At 40.2% G+C, this 24,323-nt stretch overlaps 1 protein-coding gene across 5 annotated transcripts in view; it reads right to left on the reverse strand.

Moving 5' to 3' along the window:
• Positions 1-24,323, reverse strand: part of PLCL2 (phospholipase C like 2) — a 191,132-nt gene that overhangs the window by 63,165 nt on the left and 103,644 nt on the right. For 4 of the 5 annotated variants that reach the window (XM_037890463.2, XM_037890461.2, XM_037890462.2 and 1 more), the window contains exons 3-4: positions 17,016-19,499; positions 12,509-12,712 (exon numbers count right to left, since the gene is read on the reverse strand). In XM_037890463.2, the coding sequence (XP_037746391.1) occupies positions 12,509-12,712; positions 17,016-19,499 (2,688 nt within the window). Of the gene's footprint in view, positions 1-12,508; positions 12,713-12,792; positions 13,570-17,015; positions 19,500-24,323 lie in introns of those variants that run through there. The other variant, XM_037890464.2, reaches the window with a different exon arrangement.

Genomic DNA, 24,323 nt, shown 5'->3' on the forward strand with positions numbered 1-24,323 from the left:
AAGGTGTGGACGTACCATGGATTTATATAGTGGCATTATTATATTTACTGTCTTATTATCTGTCCCTTTACTAACGGTTCCTTACATTCTGTTAGCTTTTTTGACTGCCATTGAACATTGAGTGGATGTTTTCAGAGAAATATCCATGATGACTTCAAGATCTCTTTCTTGAGTAACAGATAATTTAGACCTCATCATTTTGTAGGTATCGCAGGGATTGTTTTCTCCAATGTGCATTACTTCGCATTTATCAATACTGAACTTCATCTGCCATTTTGTTGCCTGGTCAGCTAGTTTTGTGAGATCTGTTTGTAACTCTTTACAATTAGCTTTGGACTTCACTATCTTGAGTAATTTTGTATCATCTGCAAACTTTGCCACCTCACTCTTTACCCCTTTCTCAAGATCATTTGTGAATATATTTAACAGCATTGCTCCCAGTACAGATCGCTATGGGACACTGCTATTTACCATCCTCTACATTCTGAAAACTGACCATTTAGTCCTACCCTTTGTTTCCTGTCTTTTAACCAGTTACTGATCCATGAGAGGACTTTCCCTCTTATCCCTTGACATGCCAAAAGCTTTCTGAAATTCCAAGTACACTATATCCACTGGATCAACTTTGTCCACATTTACTGACACCATCAAAGAATTCTAATAGATTGGTGAAGCATGATTTCCCTTTAGAAAAGCCATGTTGCCTCTTCCCCAACAATCGTGTTCATCGATGTGTCTGATAATTCTGTTCTTTACTATAGTTTCAATCAATTTGCCTGGTACTGAAGTTAGGCTTACTGATGTGTAATTTCCAGGATTGCCTCTGCAGCGTTTTTTAAAAATTGGCATCACGTTATCCCCCAGTCATCTAGTAGAAAAGCTGATTTAAGTGACAGGTTACATAACACAGCTTGTAGTTCTGAAATTTCATATTTGATTTCCTTCAGAACTCTGGGGATGAATGCCATCTGGTCTTGGTGACTTATTACTGTTTAATTTATCAAAACCTCCTCTATTGATACCTCAGTCTGGGTCCTCAGATTTGGCACCTAAAAAGAATGGCTCAGGTGTGTGAATCTCCCTCACACCCTTTGCAGTGAAGACCAAAGAAAGAATTAATTTAGCTTCTCTGCAATGGTCTTGTTTTCCTTGAATTTAACTAGCTCCCTCATTTCTGCCTACCTCCCCTTTTTGAAGTTAAATGCTACTGTGGTGGGCTTCTTTGTTGTTCCCCCCTGAAAAGGTTACTAAACGTAATTATATTATAGTCATTACTACTGACTCAAGGTCAAACACTTGATCCAGTACGTGACCAGCTACATGAACTGAGCTTTGATAACCCCATAGTCACCCTGGTAGCCATAAAGCCCTGAACTGATGCTAAGGATTCACCATCCACATGGATGCTGAAGTCACTGAGCACCATCAGTTATAGTGTCTTCAACACCTTTTCTCTAATGTCAACTGACAAAGATTTGGGTTTGGAGAAAGATAATTAATAAACCAAGACTAGCCCAGCTTGACCCTATCCTAGGACTCTCATACAAAATGAATAAACTATGGTTACATCTATACATGAAGCTGGGTGTGTGATTCCCAGCTCGAGTAAACATACTTATGTGAGGTTTTATTGAGGTCACATCCTAAAAATAATAGTGTGGCTGCAGTAGCACAGGCAGTGGCAAGCAGCAGCATGGGCTAGCCATCCCAACTACAAAGTTGCCCAGACTCTCTGGATACATATCCAGGGCAGCTAGCCTATACTGCCGCTCGCAGCAGCACGTGGGCATCAGCCCATGCTACTATGGCTACATTTCTATTTTCTGTGAGCTATCTGGGTGACAGCTAGCATGCATATGTCTACTTGATCTGGAACTCACACCCCCAGCTCCAACTGATCCAGTTTTAGGCTAGGAGACCACCTACATGGTACAGACACACCACCCCTTCTCCAATCCCCTTAGGCTCATACTGTACCAAAAACTTGACTGATACCAACTGTGTCAAAACAGGTCAAGCATATTATGTAACCAGGTTTCAGTAATACTTGTTAGATTAGGGTCTTCATCCAGACAGACAGGTTCTCTGTAATAGGTTGTTTCCTTTGTATGATGCCCCAGCATGCACTTTGCTGATATCATCGCTCTCATCACATTGCTGCAGGCTGGGGACAAAATCAGTATTCTTTTCCTTGCCATTGCACAGTTTTAAATTTTTTTCACTATTCCTATTGTTTATCGTGTAGGGTATATGACATTAAGGAAAAAATGCAGTGGTGTAGAAGAACCACTTGCCGTATCTCCAGGCTTCAGTCTGCAACACTGTTCAGTGATGGGTGTGATGACACCAGCCGAGTGCATGATGAAGTATCACACAGAGGAAGCTGCACTTCATGAACTTGAGGGGGAAAAGAAACCCACATTGTTAAATGGTGAAAAAATACTATGAAATGTCCCGTTTACCAGTCCCTAACCAAAATATCCTGATGCTTTTATAAAGTGTACAGATTACATTCAGGAGTCTTTCGCAGAGTCATCAACCTAGGAAAATAAGCATCTCAGTATTCTCGGAAACAGACTTAGGTTATTCTCATTACTTTTTTAATTAATATTCTGAAAACATGCCCTGACTCACTATAGTGTAGACAAATATGGAACATCCTCCTTTTTAAAATTCCTGGGTAAAATTCTGGTCCCAATGAAGTCAATGGCAAAATCTCCACTGTCTTCTATGGAACCAGTATTTTAGCTCCTGTGTTTATCATTTCTATTTCCTTACTAAATGTCCACTTTACCCACAATACACATTAAGCATCCAATTCAACTACCACTAAAGATAACAGATGTCTTTCCACTGACTTCAAATGCCTAGTAAAACATACCCAAAATTTCAATGACACTGTAGTGAATGCTGACTGACTAGAATAACCTTTTTTATGCATTGTATCTTTTTGTTAAGAATATGTAAAATAACAAGTGTCCTGGGATGTTCTAATTAAGTCATGCTTACTTGACTCAGTGTTTCTTTAATAACTATACTGTTCCTGTATTGTACTAAAGACTTTTCACCAGTTTTATCCCTGTAGTATTCTACTCGTTAGTAATTACTTTATTGCAGACTAACTCTTTCATTGAAGAAGACTTGCATCCTATCATAGTTTATTGAGCAAATATATAGAGCCCTCTAGTCACTCACTGTGCAAACAAATTCTACTGAATAACTGTTGGTCACTTTGCTAGGGTAAATGTTTACTGTAGTTTTTACAGCCGGGAAAGTATTTCTGTCAAAGAACTGTTAAATATTAAATTACTGTATCTGTCTGAGATAGACTGACCCTGAAACAGTGGGTGCTTTGAAATTTCCATATTAACCACATGCCACATCCAGAATGAAAAAACAATGTAAACCAAAGATAGCCTATGCACTTACCATGGTAACCAAGGTTTGTTTGAAAAACATTCACAAGGTAATATTTGCTATCATCCTGATTTCACACTGATAGTAAATGACAAATTGGAGCAACTCTGTTAATACATAATTCTGAACAGACTGTGAGGCACATGCTAGCACAAAGTAAAAAAACTAAGAAATTATTATTATGGAGAGTGATAGTCTCTCTCTAAATTAAGACTGAATTTGTCTTCCCATTATACAGCTAATTTTCACAACTACCTCCTAACTAACAGTAGCAAGCCAAAAAACAAAAAAAGAATGTCCTTGGAATTTGTGAACAGAAAGTGTCCTTGCCTGAGCATCTTAATTTCAACTTGCCCCAAAATGTAAGAAAATGTATTTAGTGTCAAAGTCAGTTTCAGACTCTCCTCTGAGGTGTTCACCCTATTAAATAATTATAAAGCACAGGCTGGATCCCCTTCATGTCTCTCCTCCATCTAGTGAAAAGGCTAATGTTTATATAGTCCCCTTTATTTCCCATTACACCCTGCCAGAAACTAGGATACTAATATGGCTGCCAACAAAAATGGTTACCCACCTTTTTATAACTGTTGTTCTTCAAGATGGGTTGTTCGTGTCGATTCTATTCTAGGTGTGCACGCGCTCACGTGCGCAGTCATTGGAGATGTTTGACTTAGCGGTATCCCTAGGGCCAGCTGTGTTGCCCCCTTGAGTGTCACGCTCGTGCCCTAGTATATCAGGCGCTGCCGGCCCTATGCCCTCTCAGTTCCCTCTTGCTGACAACTCCAACAGAGGGGCAGGAAGGCAGGTAATGGAATGGGCATGAGCAACACATCTCGAAGAACAAGAGTTACGAAAAGGTGGATAACTGTTTTTTCTTCTTCAAGTGCTTGCTCATGTTGATACCATTTAGGTGACTCCCAAGCAGAATCCTCGGAGGTGGGCTTAGAGTTCAAGGCATTGCAGATTGTAGCACTGCTCTGCTGAAGCCAGCATCTTCTTGAACTAGCTGGGACATGACCTTGATCAGAAATGCCAGGTGCGGGTGCAGCTGACCTTTGTCCTCAAAGACCGTATAGGACAGTTCTAAAGTGAGCCCCGATCTCCGACACCTTATGGGTCAACGTTATAGCGACCAAGAAAGAAACCCTCCAGGAGAGAAGCAGGAGGGACCAGGAAGCCCAGGGTTCGAAGAGATGACCCGTGAGCCTGGACAGCACAAGATTCAGGTCCCAAGGGGGGACCAGTTCCTGGATGTGTGGGTAGAAGTGCTCCAGCCCTTTCAAGAATCACGCTGTCATGGGATGGGCAAAGAGAAACCTGTCCTGGACCAGGGGATATAGCACAGAGATAGCCACTAGGTGGACTTTGATGGAAGAGAGGGACAACTGCTGAAGCTCAGGATGCAGCATTTAATCCAGGATGTCCTGAAGCGAGGTCTGTGAGGCCCGAAGGTGCTGCTCTCAGGCCCAATATTGTAATCTTTTCCATTTTGCCAGGTAAGTTGTCCTGGTTGAGGGATTTCCTACTGCCGAGTAAAACTTGCTGAACATGGGCTGAACATGCCCTTTTGTCCATGCTCAGCCATGCAACAGCCAAGCTGTCAGGTGCAGCGCCGCCAGGTTCAGATGCAGCAGGTTGTCGGGGTACTGCAACAGCAGATCTGGTTGAAGAAACAGCTGAAGAGGGGCGGCTGTCGACAGGTACAACAGCATGCTGAACCAGTACTGATGGAGTCAAGGGGATGACTCTCGCTCTGTCCTGCTTGACTTTCACCAGGACCCTGTGGATCAATGGCACCGGCAGAAAGGCACACATGAGCGCCCCTGACCAAAGGATGAGGTCTGAAAGGGAACCTTTGTCCAGACCCTGGATGGAGCAAAACTGGTGGCACTTCCTGTTCTGCCTGGACATGAACGGGTCCACCTGGAGAGTTCCCCACCTTTGGAAGATTACATTGACCACCTCCAGATGGAGAGACCATTCCTGGCGAGACGAGAAGGTCTTGTTGAGGCGATCTGCTAGGACATTCTTGAAGCTGGGTAAATGGGCGGTGATTAGACGAATGGCATGCTGCACACAGAATTCCCAAAGGCTGAGCGCCTCCTGACAAAGGGCTGAGGATCTGGCCCCCTCCTGCCTGTTGATGTAATACATCGTGGCGGTATTGTCCGTCAGGACCTGCACCGCCTTGCCTTTCAGGTGAGGCAAAAACACCTGGCAGGCCAGGCATTGATAAGGAGGGCTAGATTGTCCCGTAGCCAACAGCCGAGTGCTGAGCTCACCCAGCTGGGCTCCCCAGCCCGGATTTGAGGCGTTGGAGACCAGGGTAAGCAATGGGGACGGGATCGCAAAGGGAACCCCCTGCAGCACCAACTAGCCACCAATTCAGGGACAAAATGACATGGCTCATCACCATAACCACTTGGTCGAGGGAGTGCCTATTGGGGATATAGACAGAGTCCAGGCACACCTGCAGAGGCCGCAGATGGAGTTGAGCATGGCTGACACGTATGTGCATGTGGCCATGTGCCCCATCAGATGTAGGCAGGTGTGGGCTGTAGTGAGCAGGTGGTTCCTTAAATGGCAGATTAGATCCACCATGACCCAAAAACATTCTTCTGGAAGGAAGGCCCTGGCCCGCGTGGAGTCAAGAATGTCCCAGATGAACTCTATGCATTGGACTGGTGTTAATGTGGACTTTTCTGTGTTCATCAACAGGCCCAGGTCACAGCAAGTGGAGTGCACCAAGTCGAGGCTCCTCTGCACCTGATCCAGAGACCTGACCTTGATGAGCTAGTTGTTGAGGTACAGAAACAGGTGGACCCCCCCCAGATGTCTGAGGTGCACTTTGTGAACATCCTCAGAGCCAAAGAGAGTGCCGTGAACTGGAAATGACGTCCTCCCACCATAAAATGGAGTAAGCACCTGTCATAAATATAAAGGGAAGGGTAAACCCCTTTAAAATCCCTCCTGGCCAGAGGAAAACTCCTCTCACCTGTAAAGGGTTAAGAAGCTAAAGGTAACCTCGCTGGCACCTGACCAAAATGACCAATGAGGAGACAAGATACTTTCAAAAGCTGGGAGGAGGGAGAGAAACAAAGGGTCTCTGTCTGTCTATATGCTGTTTTTGCTGGGAATAGACCAGGAATGGAGTCTTAGAACTTTTAGTAAGTAATCTAGCTAGTTATGTGTTAGATTATGATTTCTTTAAATGGCTGAGAAAAGAATTGTGCTGAATAGAATAACTATTTCTGTCTGTGTATCTTTTTTGTAACTTAAGGTTTTGCCTAGAGGAATTCTCTATGTTTTGAATCTAATTACCCTGTAAGGTATCTACCATCCTGATTTTACAGAGGGGATTTCTTTACTTCTATTTACTCCTATTTCTATTAAAAGTCTTCTTGTAAGAAAACTGAATGCTTTTTCATTGTTCTCAGATCCAAAGGTTTGGGTCTGTGGTCACCTATGCAAATTGGTGAGGCTTTTTATCCAACATTTCCCAGGAAAGGGGGGTGCAAGTGTTGGGAGGATTGTTCATTGTTCTTAAGATCCAAGGGTCTGGGTCTGTAGTCACCTAGGCAAATTCGTGAGGCTTTTACCAAACCTTGTTCAGGAAGTGGGGTGCAAGGTTTTGGGAAGTATTTGGGGGAAAAGACGTTTCCAAACAGCTCTTCCCCAGTAACCAGTATTTGTTTGGTGGTGGTAGCGGCCGATCCAAGGACAAAGGGTGGAATATTTTGTACCTTGGGGAAGTTTTGACCTAAGCTGGTAAAGATAAGCTTAGGAGGTTTTCATGCAGGTCCCCACATCTGTACCCTAGCGTTCAGAGTGGGGGAGGAACCTTGACAGCACCTGTGGCTGGGAATATAGAAATATGGAAGTAAGCGTCTTTCAAGTCGAGAGCGATGTATCCGTGTTCTGGATCCAGGGAGCGGATGATGGCGGTCAGGGAGACCATGCGAAACTTCAACTTCTTGAGAGACTTGTTGAGGCGATGCAGGTCGATGATGGGTCTGAGGCCCCCTTTTGCTTTCGGGATTAGGAAATAGCAGGAGTAGAACCCCTTTCCTTTCATGGCCCTCCATGGCCCCCCAGATGCAGCAGGTTCTTGACCTCCTAAACGAGGAGTTGCTTGTGAGAAGGGTCCCTGAAGAGGGACGAGGAAGTGGGGAGGGGGAGGAGGGGCTAAAAATTGCAGGGTATAGACACGAGCTATTATGACCAGGACCCCATGGCCTGATGTAACCCGCAACCAGGCCGAGTGATAGGGGAAAAGGTGGTTGAGGAAATGTAGCAGTGGATCCGGGGAATTAGCTGGGGTGTCACTCTCAAACATGCCATCAAAACAAATGCTTCTGCCCTGCAGAATGGTTGGTCTGGGCAGGCTGCACAGTGGGAGACAGAAGGGCAGTGACAACTAAATGCAGTGTCCCTGTCCCTTCTTCTAGCAAGCCCAGAACAAGGCTGCCATGACCTTCGTGGTGGGGGTGGCCAGAAACGCTTATGCGCCGATTGTGGCATGTGAATGCCCAGTGAACAGAGGTTGGCTTTGGTGTCCTTCATCCCATGCAGCCTCGCATCCATATGATCGCAGAACAGACTGTTCCAATCGAAAGGGAGGTCTTGAATGGAGTTCTGCATCTCCGGGGAGAGTCCAGTGGTTTCTAGCCAGGAGCTCATCGCCATCGTGGACACCACCATCCTGGCTGCCAAGTCTGCCATATCCACGCCACCTGAAGGGCACACCAGGTTGCCATGGTACCCTCCTGCACCAGAGTGACAAATTCTGGGACCCAGTCTTGTGGGAGGGACTCCTCAAACTTATGGAGAGTGTCCCATAAATTGAAGTTATAATGGCCCAAGAGGTTCGCCACCCGAAACTGTAGACTTACAGTGGAATAAATTTTTCTTCCAAACAAGTCCAGTCGCCTGGCCTCCTTATTTCTTGAGGTGGAACTAGAGTGCCCCTGTCTCTCCTTTTCATTGGCTGTTGAGACCACCAACAAGCTGGGGGGAAGCTGGGTATAATGATACTCAAAATTTTGGCCGGGACAAAGTACTTTTTCTCAGCATGGTTTGAGGTGGGAGGGATGGAGGAGGGCATCTGCCAAGTGGCCCTGGAAATTTTGAAGACCTCTTCATGCTGGTAGTGCAACATGGGTAGGGGTCGAGGCTGACAGGACGTTGAACAGGGTGTCCTCCTGTTCAGCCATCAACTCCACTTCCAGGCCCAAGTTTTCGGACAATGACTGAAATAAGGCCTGGTGGTCTTTAACATCATCAGGCAGGCCGGCTCTGGAGGGTCCTACGATCGCCTTGTAGGCGGACTGCAATGGTGGAGGGGGAGCCTGGTCCTCCTCCTCCGCTGGGGAGGATGGCTTGGGGGTAGGTACAGCCTCCTGAGACTCAGCCATCGGGTGTGCTTCTGGTACCGGGCCTGCTGCCGATGGATGCTGTTCCGTGGCAGCGGCCAACGAGTGGACCCCAAAGGGGGCATCACCATGACCAGAACCCCCCAGGCATTCCAACATGGCCTCTGCGCTGGCCACTTGCCTGGCTGCCATTGCCCCGGTACCGCCAATGTTGGCTTGGACATCCAATCTTGTCACTGGGGATGAGGCGATGGGCTGAAGCAGCCCTGAGATCCAGAGGAGTCCCCTTCTGGAGACCATGGAGGGGCCATAGAGGCCACTGACACCGGGGACTGGTGCCCCGCCTGAGGGGACTGGCACCGACGGTGCGGTGACTGGGGACAGTGCCGAGGAGCTTGGAGGCGGGAAGGAGATGGGATTGGTGATAGGACAACTTCCAGGATGGTGACTGGCACCGGTAATAGGGGGATTGATGCCTCTCTCTCGGCAAGCCGCGTTGAGATGACGGCGACCATGACTGTGGGGACAGTGACTGACGGTAAGTCTGTGCCAATCTCGACAATGGCACTGGTGTCAAGCAGTGCAAAGGTGAAGAGCACGGCATCGTCTCAAGGGATCGGCGGTGCTCCACCACTCCTGGGGAGCTATATCGGCTGGCTTGCCCTCTTGGGGAGCCTTAGCCAAAGGCCTGCGGCACTAGATTCACTGGCAGCACAGGCGGCTTCTGCTCCTTCATTGCCTGAGCTCTCAAAGGCATCGGTGCCAGTGGGGAAGTTGGTCCAGTCCCAGCTTGCAGGAATTGGAGGAGGACCTTTTACTGTGCTAACGGTCCCAACTAGAGAGGGCCGACTGCGGGGCTCTGGGGTGGACGGGTGATCTGGGGCAGGTTCTTTGCTTACTGTCAACTGGCCCTTCTCTGATGGCGGTGGGGAGCCGTGCTTCTTTGCCTTCTTCTTTGGTACCAGCGACATAAAGTAGTGCCGGGTGGGCCCCGGTGGTGTACTTCACACCGATGCTGAGCAGACTCCATAAGGAAAGCTCTGAGCCTGATGTCCCACTCCTCCTGCGTGCGAGGCTGAAAGTTGAGACAGCTGCCATGGGGTCGCTAACAGGCATAGGCCAGTTACAGGATTCGCAGGGCTTAAAATCCGAAGACTGGGACATGCCCCGCCGGGGTCAGAGTCCCCACTGGGACCTAACTACTAACAAACTACTACAATAAACAGGTACTTAACACAAATAATAACTATATACAAAGCCTTAAGGCACACAGTTTGAGATAAGAAAAACCGCTAGCCCTTGATGAGCAAGGAAAGGCACTCTGACTGACCACCACGGGCGGTGAAAATGAACTGAGAGGGTGTAGGGCCGGCAGCACCTGATCTACGAGTGCATGAGCGCAGCACTCAAGGGGGCGACACAGCTGGCCCTACGGAGATTGCTAAGGCAAAAACCTCTGATGACTGTGCTCATGGGCTTGCGCACACCGACAATGGAATCAACATGAGCAAGCACTCGAAGAAGGAGGAATCTGCTTATGAACCTTAAAAGGGCCTGTGTATCCCATGACATCCATTAGAACCAAATGTAACCATGTGAAATTTTACCATTAGTTCTCAGCCCACAATAAAAAATTTTCTGGAATGTTTCTGTCAAATTAGATAAGGGATTTCCAAGATAAAGAGGTTCCAAAAAATGAAGTGTCTCATTTTTTATCGTATCTTCAAAATCGCTTTGCTCTAGAAATTCCACTTTTTTCCCTGCTGATCCTGGCATATGTTGTTGCCTTTATCTTTTTTTGGGGAAGGAGATTATTTGTGTGTACAACTTTGCAGATATGATGTCCTTTTATATGTACATAATGAATTCTTTATTTCTGCTGGTTTTCTATAAAGCATGCATCAAGTCAAAGCACGCTTTATATTCCAACAATGCACAGACTAAAAGAGGAAAGGAAAAGCCACATGAAAGACAAAGCCTCAAGGTAAGAGAGAGAGAGAGAGAGAGAGAGAGAGAAAGAAAGAAAGAAAGAAAGAAAGGTGTGGAGGTATGAAACTCTCTGGGAAGGAATGGTCTATCTTGGTGCAACTTGCAAAGTTTTCTGGGAGTTTTGTCACTGAGAAATCCTTTTTTTTTGGAACAGTTGAAATGCCCAGGCAAATAATTTCACCATCCTGGAGTTAAGGTTGAATAGACTTAACAATGACCCTTTTCTGAAAATTCTTTAAGAGAATTACCATTTAAAAAAATCCTAATTCTAAAAATCCAGATATTCCAAATTTATGGATAGTATAGAAATGCCCAGAAAGGAGCAACTGTGCTCCCAATGTCATCAACCTCAGAACAACCAGACATTTAGACACATTTTCCATCGACAACAACAGAGGTTCATTTTATCTGTGATTTATCTGTAATCCCAACAATTAAGAACACTTTGTACTATAATATCCTAATCTTACAGTAATTACACAGTATGGTATCGTTTAAACCAAACTGCACCTGTGTTTACATCACTGAGCCATTCACCGATCCCATAGTTCTACCTGAACTCCTAGTTAACTAATTTTTCTTTCTACAAACAGTGATACCGTGTGAGCTCCTGTAAGTATGAAGGGTCTGGTATGGTTACTATTCCAAAGCTATTTGTGCCAGGAAATTAGCTCTAAAATGTAACTCCATATACATATTTTCAGATCCTAGGTTAATGGTTCGATTTTCTAATTTTTTTAAAAAGGGAAACAGTTGTGCTGTCTTGTTTGAAAACACAACACTAATAGAAAAATCCTGGAAGAGAATATCTACATATCATCATATTCCAATTTTAGAGGAGTTCATTTAAAAAAATCATAAGCTCTAACCCTATGTGACAGATTGTCTCTTCCCCATGTCATATTTCTGCAACTGAAATCAGGTGGAGGTTTTAAACTGTTGGATTTTCCTCCTTATATATACATAATGTAAACTACATAATTCATCACTCTGCTACAGAATTCATATCCTTTAGTCTTTTTTTACACAGTTCTTTCTTTCCCCATGCAGTATACTTTTGATATTTTTATGTATTTCTGAATATTTCTAGTTTCTAAAGACACCATTTACAGATTTGCTAAAGTTTATAACAGCTAAAGTGAAAATTAGAGCTGATTATAGAATGTACAACTGCCAAAATAAATGAGACATACAGGACAGATGCAACATATATATATATATGAACAAAAATGCAACATATATATATTACAGATGCAACATATATATATATATGAAAAAAAACATGAGGATTTCAACAGTATCACGCTGCTCATAAAATCACAGTTCCTAAAAACATTAACGTTTTCTACTCTTTGAATCAACGGTGAAAAGAACTACAGCTCTATAAATTCAAAAATGTAATGTAACAAATCACTATACACCCGTGAAAAAGCTATCAATATGCAAAAAGTTACAAGTTAATGAGTAAACAGGTACATTTCATATTTACATACACTAATACAAAGTCTTGTGAATTTGCATGAGGTGAGAGGTATTAATTTTTACATTCACCGCACATAAAAACAGTGTCAGATGCTGAATGTTCATGGGAATAAATTTTCAAGCACAAGTAATGAAGTATGAAATAGGAAGTCATAGATTAGAATGACCTTTCAAAACAGGCATGGTACAGTATATTATAAAAAGAAAGTCTTTCAAGCAGCATACATAAACCACGAAGGACTACTCACTATGTCATATGCAGTTACAATCTTTTTCAAGACCTCTGGAACAGTCCCTTGTATCTCCATAGTGGGATACTGATCACTGAGATTCAGTAGTACCAATGGTGTACTCTCAGGTCCAACCAAGCGGGTAGACACTGCCAGAATACACTGCATAAGATTTGCTACAGGAGAAAGGCCACATAATTCTTTGAATGAAACAACTGCATTCTGTTAAAAAGAAAATAAAGAAGTTACTTTACAGTTAAACATGCTTTTTAATCTCTCATTCATTCAGTTTATTAGACTTCTATTTCATGGTATAATAGTTATAACCCAGCGATGGTGTAGAATTATCAATGGTTTCGTCCTGGAAAAATTGCAGTTTTCCAAAGTACCATAGATATTTGCAATATTTTATTTATCAGAGATATTAAAAATTCATATAGACTTAAAATCCTGTTACAGAAAATAAATGTTACTTAGAATAAAGAGGTTGTAATATGCTACTATTAACTTCAATTTTTCATTAAATATAAAAACAATGAACTACTAATCCATGTTGATTGAACAAGCTTTTGAAAAGTTTCAGAAAGTATTTAAAATGTTTTTAAATCCAACTGCTTAAATGTTATGTGCTGAATGTCTCAAATAAACTTAGTAAGGTGGAGGGGGCAAGTCAGTCCATTTGTAACTTTAAACATACCTATTGTATGTCAGCATTCTCCAGACATGCTAAGGATCTGCTGGCTCCCACTTGGTGTGATGCCAGAACGCTGCACTCCACTAGTGATCTCACACTATCACTTAGATGACCTTCTAAGAGTACTTGTTAAACCCAATATTGTACATTTTCCAAGAGTTTATAGTATTTTTATTTTGTATTTTGTAGGCTAGAATATAAAATATATATGTTTAAACTTAAGAAACATTGAAATATTGTAAACATCAGCCATTTATCTTAATCCTATAAAATGATTCCAGCCTCCAGTCAACTCCCATGATGGAGTGCTCTCCACCATAGTGAATTTAGGGTTGTTGCACCAAGTGGGAGGTGGCGATCTGTGGCAAGTCTGGAGTTTGTGGACCTGTAAGAGAAAAATAAGTAAGTTTAAGTATCAAATGTTCCAAGTGCTCCTCTTATCTTGGTCATTTGGGATATTCTGCACATATTTTAAAGCACATGACATATAGCATATATAGCATATAGGTCTTGAGTGACATTTTTACTTTCTGAAAGACCCTTTATACTGCCAGAAGGGTGTAAAGTTTTAGTGTAAATGGGAATCAGGGCTTAAATATGTAGGCCACTTTTAACAAACAATCCACATCAAGTTGACCTCAACCTATTTTTAAAAGAACGTATTATGTATAAATTTGTATACATAAGTTATTTCCAGTGCAGTGACTGGTACATGACACAACTATTAACATCAATTTTTAATTGTGAGAGTAATTAACCATTGGAACAATTTAACCTAGGGGTTGTGATCGATTATCCAATACTGACAATTTTTAACTCAAGACTGGATATTTTTCTAAGAAAATATGTTCTAGGAATTATTTTGCGGAAGTTCTATGGCCTGTGTTACACAGGAGGTCAAACTAGATGATCACAATGGTTCCTTCTGGCCTTGGAATCTATTAATTTTGCCTTTCAAATAATTTGTTTTCACTGTTTAGTAAACCAAAGCTATTTGTAATAATTAGATTGGAATTTAATAAAACAATAGGACATCTGAAAAGATAGACCTTCTACTGATCTTCATTCATAGATCTCAAACTTTACAAATGTGGATAAACATTACAAACAGCAATTTTACAGAAAAGAAAACTAAGACCCAGAGAAGTTAAGTGGCTTGTCCAAGGGTACATAGCAAGTCAGTGGCAGGACGGTGAGCAGAATTCAGGTCTTCTGACTCCCAGTTTGATGTCTTACCCACTAGGCCACGCTGACTTTCATGATTTTCTGCACTGCCAAGCAAAGTGGATGTTCTATACCCTATCCAGTATAATCACTGACATCATACACTCAGCTGTGATAGTGATACAAGCTTTTGTATTACTAACACGATGCATATTGCTGACTACAGAAAAAAGGCCTAGTATGGATAAAGGGATTCTAATGATTACTCAAACAAAATCTTGGTGTAGTTCACTATACTCCTATGTGTACTTTATTCCATGAAATACTTTTCTATTTCATATTTAAAATCCCTAGATACCTGAAGTTGTCTGTCTTTCTAGTTGCTATATCATGGCAATTATCGTAGTAAATGAATATGTAATTAAGAAATTAAACCATTTCAAATTCCCTGACTTATACATTTTGCAATTGTCTGTATTTTAATGGGATTTTTTCATTTATTTTTTAGGACAGTTTATACAGGGTATAGCACAGATTATATTTATATTACAATTTAAATTTTTATAGACACATTATGCAAATCTGTCAGTTAAAATAATCAAAATTAGCATTCACCTAAACTATATCCCTCTTGGGGACATTTCCAGGTATGCTACTGATAAATTGGGAAGATGTAAGTACATCTTTCAAAGTAACAGAATGAAATGCATACAAGGAAATTCCTTCCCATGCACTGACCCTAAAAAACCCTACTAAATTACGTTTTTCAAAAACACACCAATCTGAAAAATAAAATAGCATACTAGTTACGAGCACACCTTCTTATTGTACATTCAAGTCTTAGGATCCAGGTTTCTCCTTAAGGCACTTTAAAAAAATCTCCTAGCCTATACACAAAATGGAATTAGAGCCTCTCGTTAATTACAGATTAAATTCATATCTAGTCTGCAATCTGAATCTCATTTACCAGTCATAACCATTCCTCCACATTTTGCTAATGATCTTTGCTTATGGAATGGAATGGGGAAGTTGCAGGAGACTGGACACAATTCATAAGAACAAGTGTGCAACACATCATGCAAATCTGTCAGTTCAAATAATCAAAATTATTCTATCATCCACCTAAACTATATTTGTCTTGGGGACATTTCCAGCTATGCTAGTAATAAGTTGGGAAGATGTAAGTGCATCTTTCAAAGTAACAGAATGAAATGCATAAAAGAAAACTCCTTCCCAAGCACTCCTAAAAACCCTAATAAAATTACATTTTTCAAAAACACATCAATTCTGAAAAATAAAATAGCATGCTAGTTACGAGCACACCTTCTTTTTGTATATTCAAGTCTTAGATCCAGGCTGTCCTTGATTAAGACACCTTAAAAGAAATCTCCTGGACAGTACACAATGGAATAACAGACCTTCCTTAATTACAGATTAGATTCACATCTAGTCTGCAACCTGAATCTCATTTACCAGTCATAATCATGCCTCCAAATTTTGTTTGTGATCTTTGCATATAATAATGTCTTTGGCATAAATCATACTGAATGGAATGGGGAAGCTGCTGGATAAAATTCAGAAGAACAAGTGTAATCTTTAAAGTTTGCAATACTGTTAAAATCTTTCATTATTACAACTTTCAATATAACTTTATTCATAAACAAAAGTTATCGCACTGATATACAGTACAAACACACACCCTTTTAAAATCTGGAATTGAGCCTCAAGCACGCTTCTCTGAATGAGTTTTTCCTTAAAGTCATATAAAATAAGAAGATTTAATAGGTAACTTTTTTGATACGGTTATACTTAATTTTATTTTTTAGTGCTAGGACTTTTACTGTAGTTTTTATATAGTTAAAAGCTTCATCAAACAGAATATTAATCTTTACATTTTTCTCTACTTCTGTCCTAGATCAGTTCTTGTACCAGGAATCTTTATCAACACCCAAACGATGCAATCCAACAGTGGGATCCATAACCCAGCATCTTAGCCTACACTACTTCCTATCATTCTGTGATACTGTATTTATTTGATATTGCAGTCTTTGAAACACGCCCTTTAGGGGAGAAGGAGTAACTCCATCCCCATTTAATGTGTTTGTAAAATACTAGTGCTCTTTTGGATCCTGGGAAGGGAAAGATCTCTTTGAAAGATCTGCTAGTGATGTGAGGAAATTTTTCATCTCATAAAGAAATGAGGAAGCCATTATGCTATGTTCCATTTACAGGGTCCTTGAGAATTCTTTCAGATATGAGGGGTCTTTGAATATACAGTAAACTGTTCACAAGTTTTGTTATTGTTAGTAATGTTTTCTCCCGGCACTTCTTTTTTACTTAAGTTCTTAAAGCTGAAAAGTAGCCTCTGCCTTTTTCTCCAGTATATCTAGTATATTCCTTCTCAAGAAATAGGGCCAATTAATAGGCTTGAATTATAGCACAAACCATGTGTTTGTACCAGGAGTTATCTTAATAGACAATATCATCCAGCTGCTGTTCAAATAGAGTCTGTTTTTAAATTCGTTCAACATAAAAATGTGATAAATCAATACTATTATAAAATGCAGTTAACATTTACATATCTATGTAACACACACTGCAGACACACCATAATGCAAAAGTACAACTGTGGCAAAAACATTGGTAATTTCATCGTAAAAACTGTACCTGCATATTTTCTCTCAAATCCGTAGCATCCCGTATAGGCTGGAGAGCATTCTTGAATACTTCATCTATGGTCTTAATCCATAATGTTCTCATAGAGGCATATTCCCTGGATTTCTTTCCTTTCCTCACTGAGAGGCCCCGTTTATGAGGTTTCCCACCACCCCTTCGATTAGTAATGGCAACATGTACAAACAAGAAAGCATGTGCTAAAATTTCTCCAGTTAAAGACTGCAGTGGAACATGCCTATAGCCTGTCTGTAAACACTCAAAGGGAATAGTGTACTGCCCAATAAATTCATCCCCAATGTAATCATCATCTAGTACTACAAAACGCATGACGGCTAGTTCAGGAAGATTAATTTGAAATTCAAAACTTTCATCAAAAATTGGATTGTCTCCATTCTGATGCACAGTTTTTGTCCTTTTTTCTGCACAGTCTGCTGGGATTCCATGAATTTCTACATATACATAAGGATCTACAACATCACCTTTGGCACCTGACCCTTTGGGTTTAGGAAAGTTTTGCCCACTAATAATTTTAACATGAAGAAGTTGAGGTGAAACTCCAGGCACAGTATCTTTTGTATTTGCACTGAAGAAGGATACTTCCTCTCGCATGATGGCAGGACGAAGGACATAGCCACAATTCCCATTTTGTCGAAACCAACCAATGTTAAGGTCCATCATTAGGCCAGGTGTCTGAAAGTTCATGGCTACTATCTGACAGCCACACTTCCAAAAATCCTGGGGATTCATATTACTAGAGTCAATCCTCATAGGACTAGGAAAAACCCTGGCAAGAAAACGTTTGTTGTAATTTACAAAGTCTCCTGGATATTCATTGGCATATTTGCTAGCAAGCACTTCATTAAATGAACAAACTTCCCAGTATTTCTGTAGCTGAAATGAGACTTGAAACTCTTTGAACTGAACTGATTTACATATGCTTACCAATTCGGAAAGCTCTTTGCAAAGCTGAAATCGTTTCACTATCACAGTGTTCTGTTGTTCTGCTCCCTCTTTCCCTACTCTTTGTGACATTTCTGCTCCTTCATCTTCATCTGTAACATCTCCCTCTTGCCCAGAGCAATTAGAGGAAAGCTTCTTTGCTTTAATTAGTATTTTCCCTTTAAGTGAGTCAGGTGAGGGAAGATAAGACTCTTCTATGTTTGGAGACTGTGTGTGTAGCTTGTCCCCCAAAATTTTCATGTGTTGAACCATTACTTTCTGCTGCTTAATAGAACAATGATTTTCTAAACACAGAATAAGAGGGTATTCTGAAGCAAAAAATGCGTACTTGTTAATAATGTCAATTACACTGCGGAAGACTATCTGTGATGTCATTGTATGTCCTGTATAAATTACAGGCTCATTATCTGGACCATCCCATACATCCAATTCAACACTTCGGCAACCCATTTTAAGAGCACGAATATATCCTGTGATATCAGATGGACCTCGGAACTGGTCCTCTATCAAGTATGTATTGTGAGATGAGTTTATGAAATAATGGGATAAAGGTTGTTTCATATCCTGACAAACTTTTTTATGCTCTGGATCAAATATATGACAGTCAGGTGAAGTAAGATAATTAGTAAAACCATCTATAGAGAGCCAGCCCTTTTCCTGGCCCTCTTTTGATGGTTCATATTTGTGAATAATTTCAAGGCTTATTTCTTCTGTGACATGTGCCATTCCCTGTTCTGCTTCTAAAAACATCATAAGGTCCTTGGTATCTAGGAATTCTTTATTGCTGGAAAACTGAACCAATAAGAAGTAGATCTCAGGTCGGGTACAAAGCTCATGGAAAACTTCAATAAATTCTTCCTTTGTGATTTCAGTACCAGTTTTGTCCTTGGATCTATGTAACTCTTTGAACTTCAGCTCAATTTTACTTGTTTTTAAACCCGGATTTAATTTTTTTATAAACTGCACAGCTTTATACAGGGCTATATGTCCAAAATTATCTGCATCAGTTTCACTGAACATTTGTGAAACCCATGAAGTCCGCATATTATCTTGGCTACTTTCTATCATATCTAGTGTATGTTTTCCATAAGAAATTAGGTATCTTAGCCCAGTAACCCAAATGTTTGCAACATCTGCTGAGTTAGCAACGAGATCTAGAGACTCATAATTATCTCCATAAATAATGGAAAATGCACAGTCTTCTGATATCTGGTCATAAATTCCATTGCTGCGGAATATATCTGTATTTTTTCCTGTTCTCACTTCTTTGATTGATTTAATATCAATCTTTGCTTTTTCTGAATCCTTCTTTGAAGGTTCCCAACGCAGGGACTGCATATCTGCATCTAAAAGAAAGTACCGGTGATATACTCTAGAGTTGGACCGAAACTTTTTGAGCTCAGAGCCTTCAACCATTGCATTAATACAGTCACTTGCACTACTGATCTTCTTCTCAGTCGGCATGCTGCTAAATGACACAGTCTTCTTCCGTTCTCTCTTTTGTTTTGTACCATCCTGTGGATAAAAAAAAAGTCAATATGAGCTTGTTTATATGACATGCAAAATCTTTATGTTCAAAGTTCAAAAATTAATTGAGGAAAATCTAAAGAAGGTATGTTGGGCAACAAATCTTTTGTTCTGACACCACAAATGCAAAATCTGACACATTAACAACCTTCTAATAATTGTGTTTGCATACCTATGTATCTGGCATTTTTAAAAAATGTTTTTTTCTGTATCACAAAGCTTAGGGTTTGTATGCCTACAAAATTTTTGGTTTTAAAAGTAAAAAAATGCATAGTATTTTGTTAGTAGCAGCATGATGAAGTTGGTATCTCACATTCTACTAACAAGATGGTGGGAAATAATCTGTTCCCCTGAGCCCTCATGCAGTCCTTGTAAATATTTGTAGATCCCTGACACCGTATTAAATAGAGTGCTTAGATATCATGGTGATAGGATCCTTAGAAATACCAGAGACAGACTGATACACAATTAAAGAGACAGGTCACGTCCTCACAGAACTTACAATCTAAGTACTGACAGGCAAAACAACACACACATAGCTCTTCCTCGCTCCTTATCCTGCCCACTGACCATCCCCGATACACATTCTTCCCAACCTGAACTGGAGAAATTCTCCACTAGCCATATCTAGCTGCTTTACGGCAGCTTAATAATTTTAGCAGACAGGAGAGTCTGATGGGGAATATTGGGATGTACAGTAGTGATTTGGGGGACAGTCTTTGCTGAGATTATCGGGGTTTAGAAGGTGTCACATAAGAGTATCTTAAGGAAGAATTTAAAGGGGGACAGGTGAAGACATGGAGGACCAGGTTGGCAATAGTGGTTCAGCCTCAACCTTAGAACAATGATTTACCCACCATTTCTGTTTTGTTTTGACCCTAAAGTTTCCTTATACATTAACTACTGCAAGAAATGACTTTTTAAAGAAAAACAATACCACTTAGCCAGCTCCCCTCAACTTCATATCCAGTTTAAGTTCACCTGAATGACAATAACTAATGCAATATATAATGAGTTTCAAAAGAGAAACAACTACATATGTTCATTATCTTGCACCATTCAGACAGAAATCAGCCCGAGAAAATTTCTAGGAGTGTTTGAAAAATGGCCATGTCTTGCAAAGGGACTCAACTCATCCAATGAAGTGAGCTGTAGCTCACGAAAGCTTATGCTCAAATAAATTTGCTAGTCTCTAAGGTGCCACAAGTACTCCCTTTCTTTTTGCAAATACAGACTAACACGGCTGCTACTCTGAAACTTCTCATCTGTAAGTTCTAACGCAATCCTTCCCATAGAAGAACCTCTTTGATATCAGATCTCAAGAACAGCAATTTTTCTATTTGTATCCTCCTGCAAGGTTCAAATAATTACTTTTCCAGATTTGTATAGAAAAGTTTTGGTGGGGTGTTTTGTTTTCTTTTGTTTGTGAGGGAGAATTTTCTCGCTAGTACTTTTCCTCTGGAAATCTGTTTAATTTTCATTCCAGTGCTAGCAAAGATTGCTAATACGGGCAGCGGCAGGGGTACTTTTACTAGATTGTTGTAGGTCCGTTCAAATAGAATATTTGATATACCGATACATTTCCACAGAACAAATTTCCTGAAACATTTTCACATGTAATCAAAGGACACTCATAAAAATATGCATTTCACAACACTACTTATGCGGTACCCTTTATATAGCACCTAATCTAACAGAGAAAAGGCAAAATGCCTCTCCCATTGTTGCATTTGGAAAATATTCATTTGGATGTGAAAATGAAGAATTCTGTTTTCATGATTTAATATGTGAAGCCACCTTGCCAAGTGTTTAATATTTAGTACTTGTAGTGCCACATAAAAATATAAATTTATCAAACATGAATATTGCATCTTTAACGACAGCAAAATCAGTTTTAAAAAACTACCCATGAGACCAGCAAAAACTGGTTGCCTTCTACATGTGTTTTTTAACTACAGATCAAACTAAACTGCACTGCAATCATTGGATTGCTTCTTGGAGTTGGTCCTTAATTATAAATTGTTCTTTAAGTATTTTTGATTTCCAGCAACAATTTGATTAGAGTTATTTTCTGAGTTTCAATAAAATTCAGTGACAAATTTGATTATTATTTACATGGAGCGGTCTTTTATTTTTATATTCTTGTAGTACTAGGATACCAATTCTTATTCTCCAACAGACAAGCTCAACAGCACACTTGCATTGTCTCTCTCAAAACAAACATATCTAATAAGTGGATGGCATGGGAAGTCTGAATTGTTTTGTGCATTTTTGAAAATTTTTTAAGACAGAACAAATAAAATACTACTTCAGATTAATACTAGGGTGGATAAAAATCAATGATTTAAAAAAATAATAAAAAATCAGATTTTTTTAATTTAAATCTTTTTTTTTAATAAAATGCTTTTTGAGGGGAAAAACCTATCTCAAGATAGTTTTAATTAAGATACATTATAGCTCAAAGATATCTCATCATGGAACAGGGATTATAAATTCTAATTCTATAGTATGAGAATATATTCATGTAATGTTTAAGAAAAGTTTTGTAAATGAGTTTTGCAGTTCTCAAACTGTGGATTTATGTCTCCAGAGATAACATGCTTGTTAACAGCAAAAATGTTTTTAAATAAATAATACATAGAGGTGAGAAATAACAGACCTCAACCCTATTGTCCCTCTGCAAATTTATGTACACAGAGTCAATCCCTTACCACTCTCTAAAAGTGCAAAGTTTCAAAAAGTTCAGTGAATAGAAGATTGTTGGGGGTGGAATAGATCTGGACAAGTAGAAGACGTCTGGAGATATATGTGAGAAGGGGGGGACAGGCAGTAGAAACAAAAGTGAAACAGTTTGAGCAGCATATTCCAGAAGTCTTGAGGTCTTTCTGAGTGTAGCCTTCATTGATTTGAGATCTACCATACCATTCTCTCACTTGAAGGGAAAACCTATAATGGCAGCAGGCCACAAAAGAGACCTAGTGGGGGAATATTTTAATTAAGTTCCCCTACCTGTGGATATGACAGGTATGCATGCAAAATGCAAACAGTGCAAGAAAGAAATGCAAGGCCTGGTTGGCCGAATGAAACAACATCATGAGAAGTGTTCCTTCTCAGGAGGAAGCTGCGTTGAAGATGATGAAAGGAACATGTCTGAACACGCAGGATCTTCAGGTTGGTAAACTTTTTTATTTCATACTTTTTTCTTAAGGACTGACTGTCTTCCTTCTGGACTATTCTTGAATTCTCATGTTTGAGCAAAAAATATAGCTGTTACTCTATGGTACTATCATTTTAGATGCAGTTGTGATAAAAAATAAATAGCTGAAATAGGCAGATCTTCCTTTTACAATTTCACCTTTAAAGTAGTACTGAGTGTCAGTGAATACAAAGAGTAATACTAAATGAGAAGTATAGTAATAATAATTAAATAACGGCATTGACTTATTTTGTTTAGGAAAATCCATCCTCAACATACAGGATTCTGAAGACTATCCACTTTCAAGGTCACCGTCATTTTCTATAGTTTCAGAGTTATCTGCCAATGATAGTGTTTCAGTCACATCATGTATGTCACATTGCCACAGTATATCATCTGTAGCAAAAAGAAAAAAAAATCTCCATCATCCAGAAACAACCATAGATAACTTTGTGATAAGAACCAGCAGGTTACAAAAAGAGGTAATTGATGAAAAAATTGCCTGGTGGGTCAGTCCATCCAGCAGAGCACGTCGCAGGCAAATTACTGGATAAAGTGTATGAAAGAGAAACTGAGCAGTGTGTGAAAGGTCTAGAGCGTGAAATTGTTAACCTGAGTCTTGATGGGTGGAGCAATGTCCACAGGTATCCTGTTGTATGTGCTTGTGTGACAACAGAAGAAGGGAATGTCTTCCTTACAGAAACAATTGATACATCAGGAAATACACACACAGCAGAATACTTACAAGAAATAGCAGTAAAAACTATAACAAACTGTGAAAAAAATTCAAATGTCTAGTACGCAGGTTGGTCACAGATAATGCTGCAAATGTATCCAAGATGAGAAGGAATTATTTAGAAGCGAGTGAAGAGAGTCCCAAGCTAATAACATACGGTTGCAGTGCTCATTTGATGCACCTCCTAGCCAAAGACTTCTAATAAAGGCTAATGTTGTTGAAATTGGAAAATACTTCCGTAACAACCACTCAGCAGTAGCTGCTCTGCAAAAAAATGGGAGGAACCAAACTAACGCTCCCACAAGACGTGTGATGGAACCCAGTAGTGAACTGTTTTGAGCACTATATCAAGAACTTGCCTAATCTGATGATAGTTTGTGAACAAAATCGTGAAAAAATAGATGGCACTGTCACAACCAAAGTTCTCAACATTGGGCTTATGAGAAATGTTGAACTCATGCTGAGTACCCTGAAGCCTATTTCTGTAGCCTTGAACAAAATGCAGGGAAATAGCTGTTTTATTGCTGACACTGCTGAAATTTGGAAGGAACTGAGTGAGATCTTAAAAAGAGAAATATGCAATGACAGAGTTAAATTACAAGCATTAAAAAAAAGAATGGGACAAGCACTATCTCCAGCTAATTTTCTTGCAAATATTCTCAATACTTGGTACCAGGGTCAAACCTTAACTGCTGAAGAAGAGGAGTTGGCTATGACATGGACATCCAGCAATCATCCCTCCATAATGATATACCAAATGATGATATATTTTCTTCCTTTGGACTAATTCATTCCAAATTGAGAAACTGTTTGGAACCTGAAAAAGCAGGAAAGCTTGTTTTTCTTTTTCAGATTATGAACAAAAAGGAAAATGAAGGTG

This window comes from Chelonia mydas, chromosome 2, assembly GCF_015237465.2.
Source record: "Chelonia mydas isolate rCheMyd1 chromosome 2, rCheMyd1.pri.v2, whole genome shotgun sequence".
NCBI classification, from domain to species: domain Eukaryota; kingdom Metazoa; phylum Chordata; order Testudines; family Cheloniidae; genus Chelonia; species Chelonia mydas.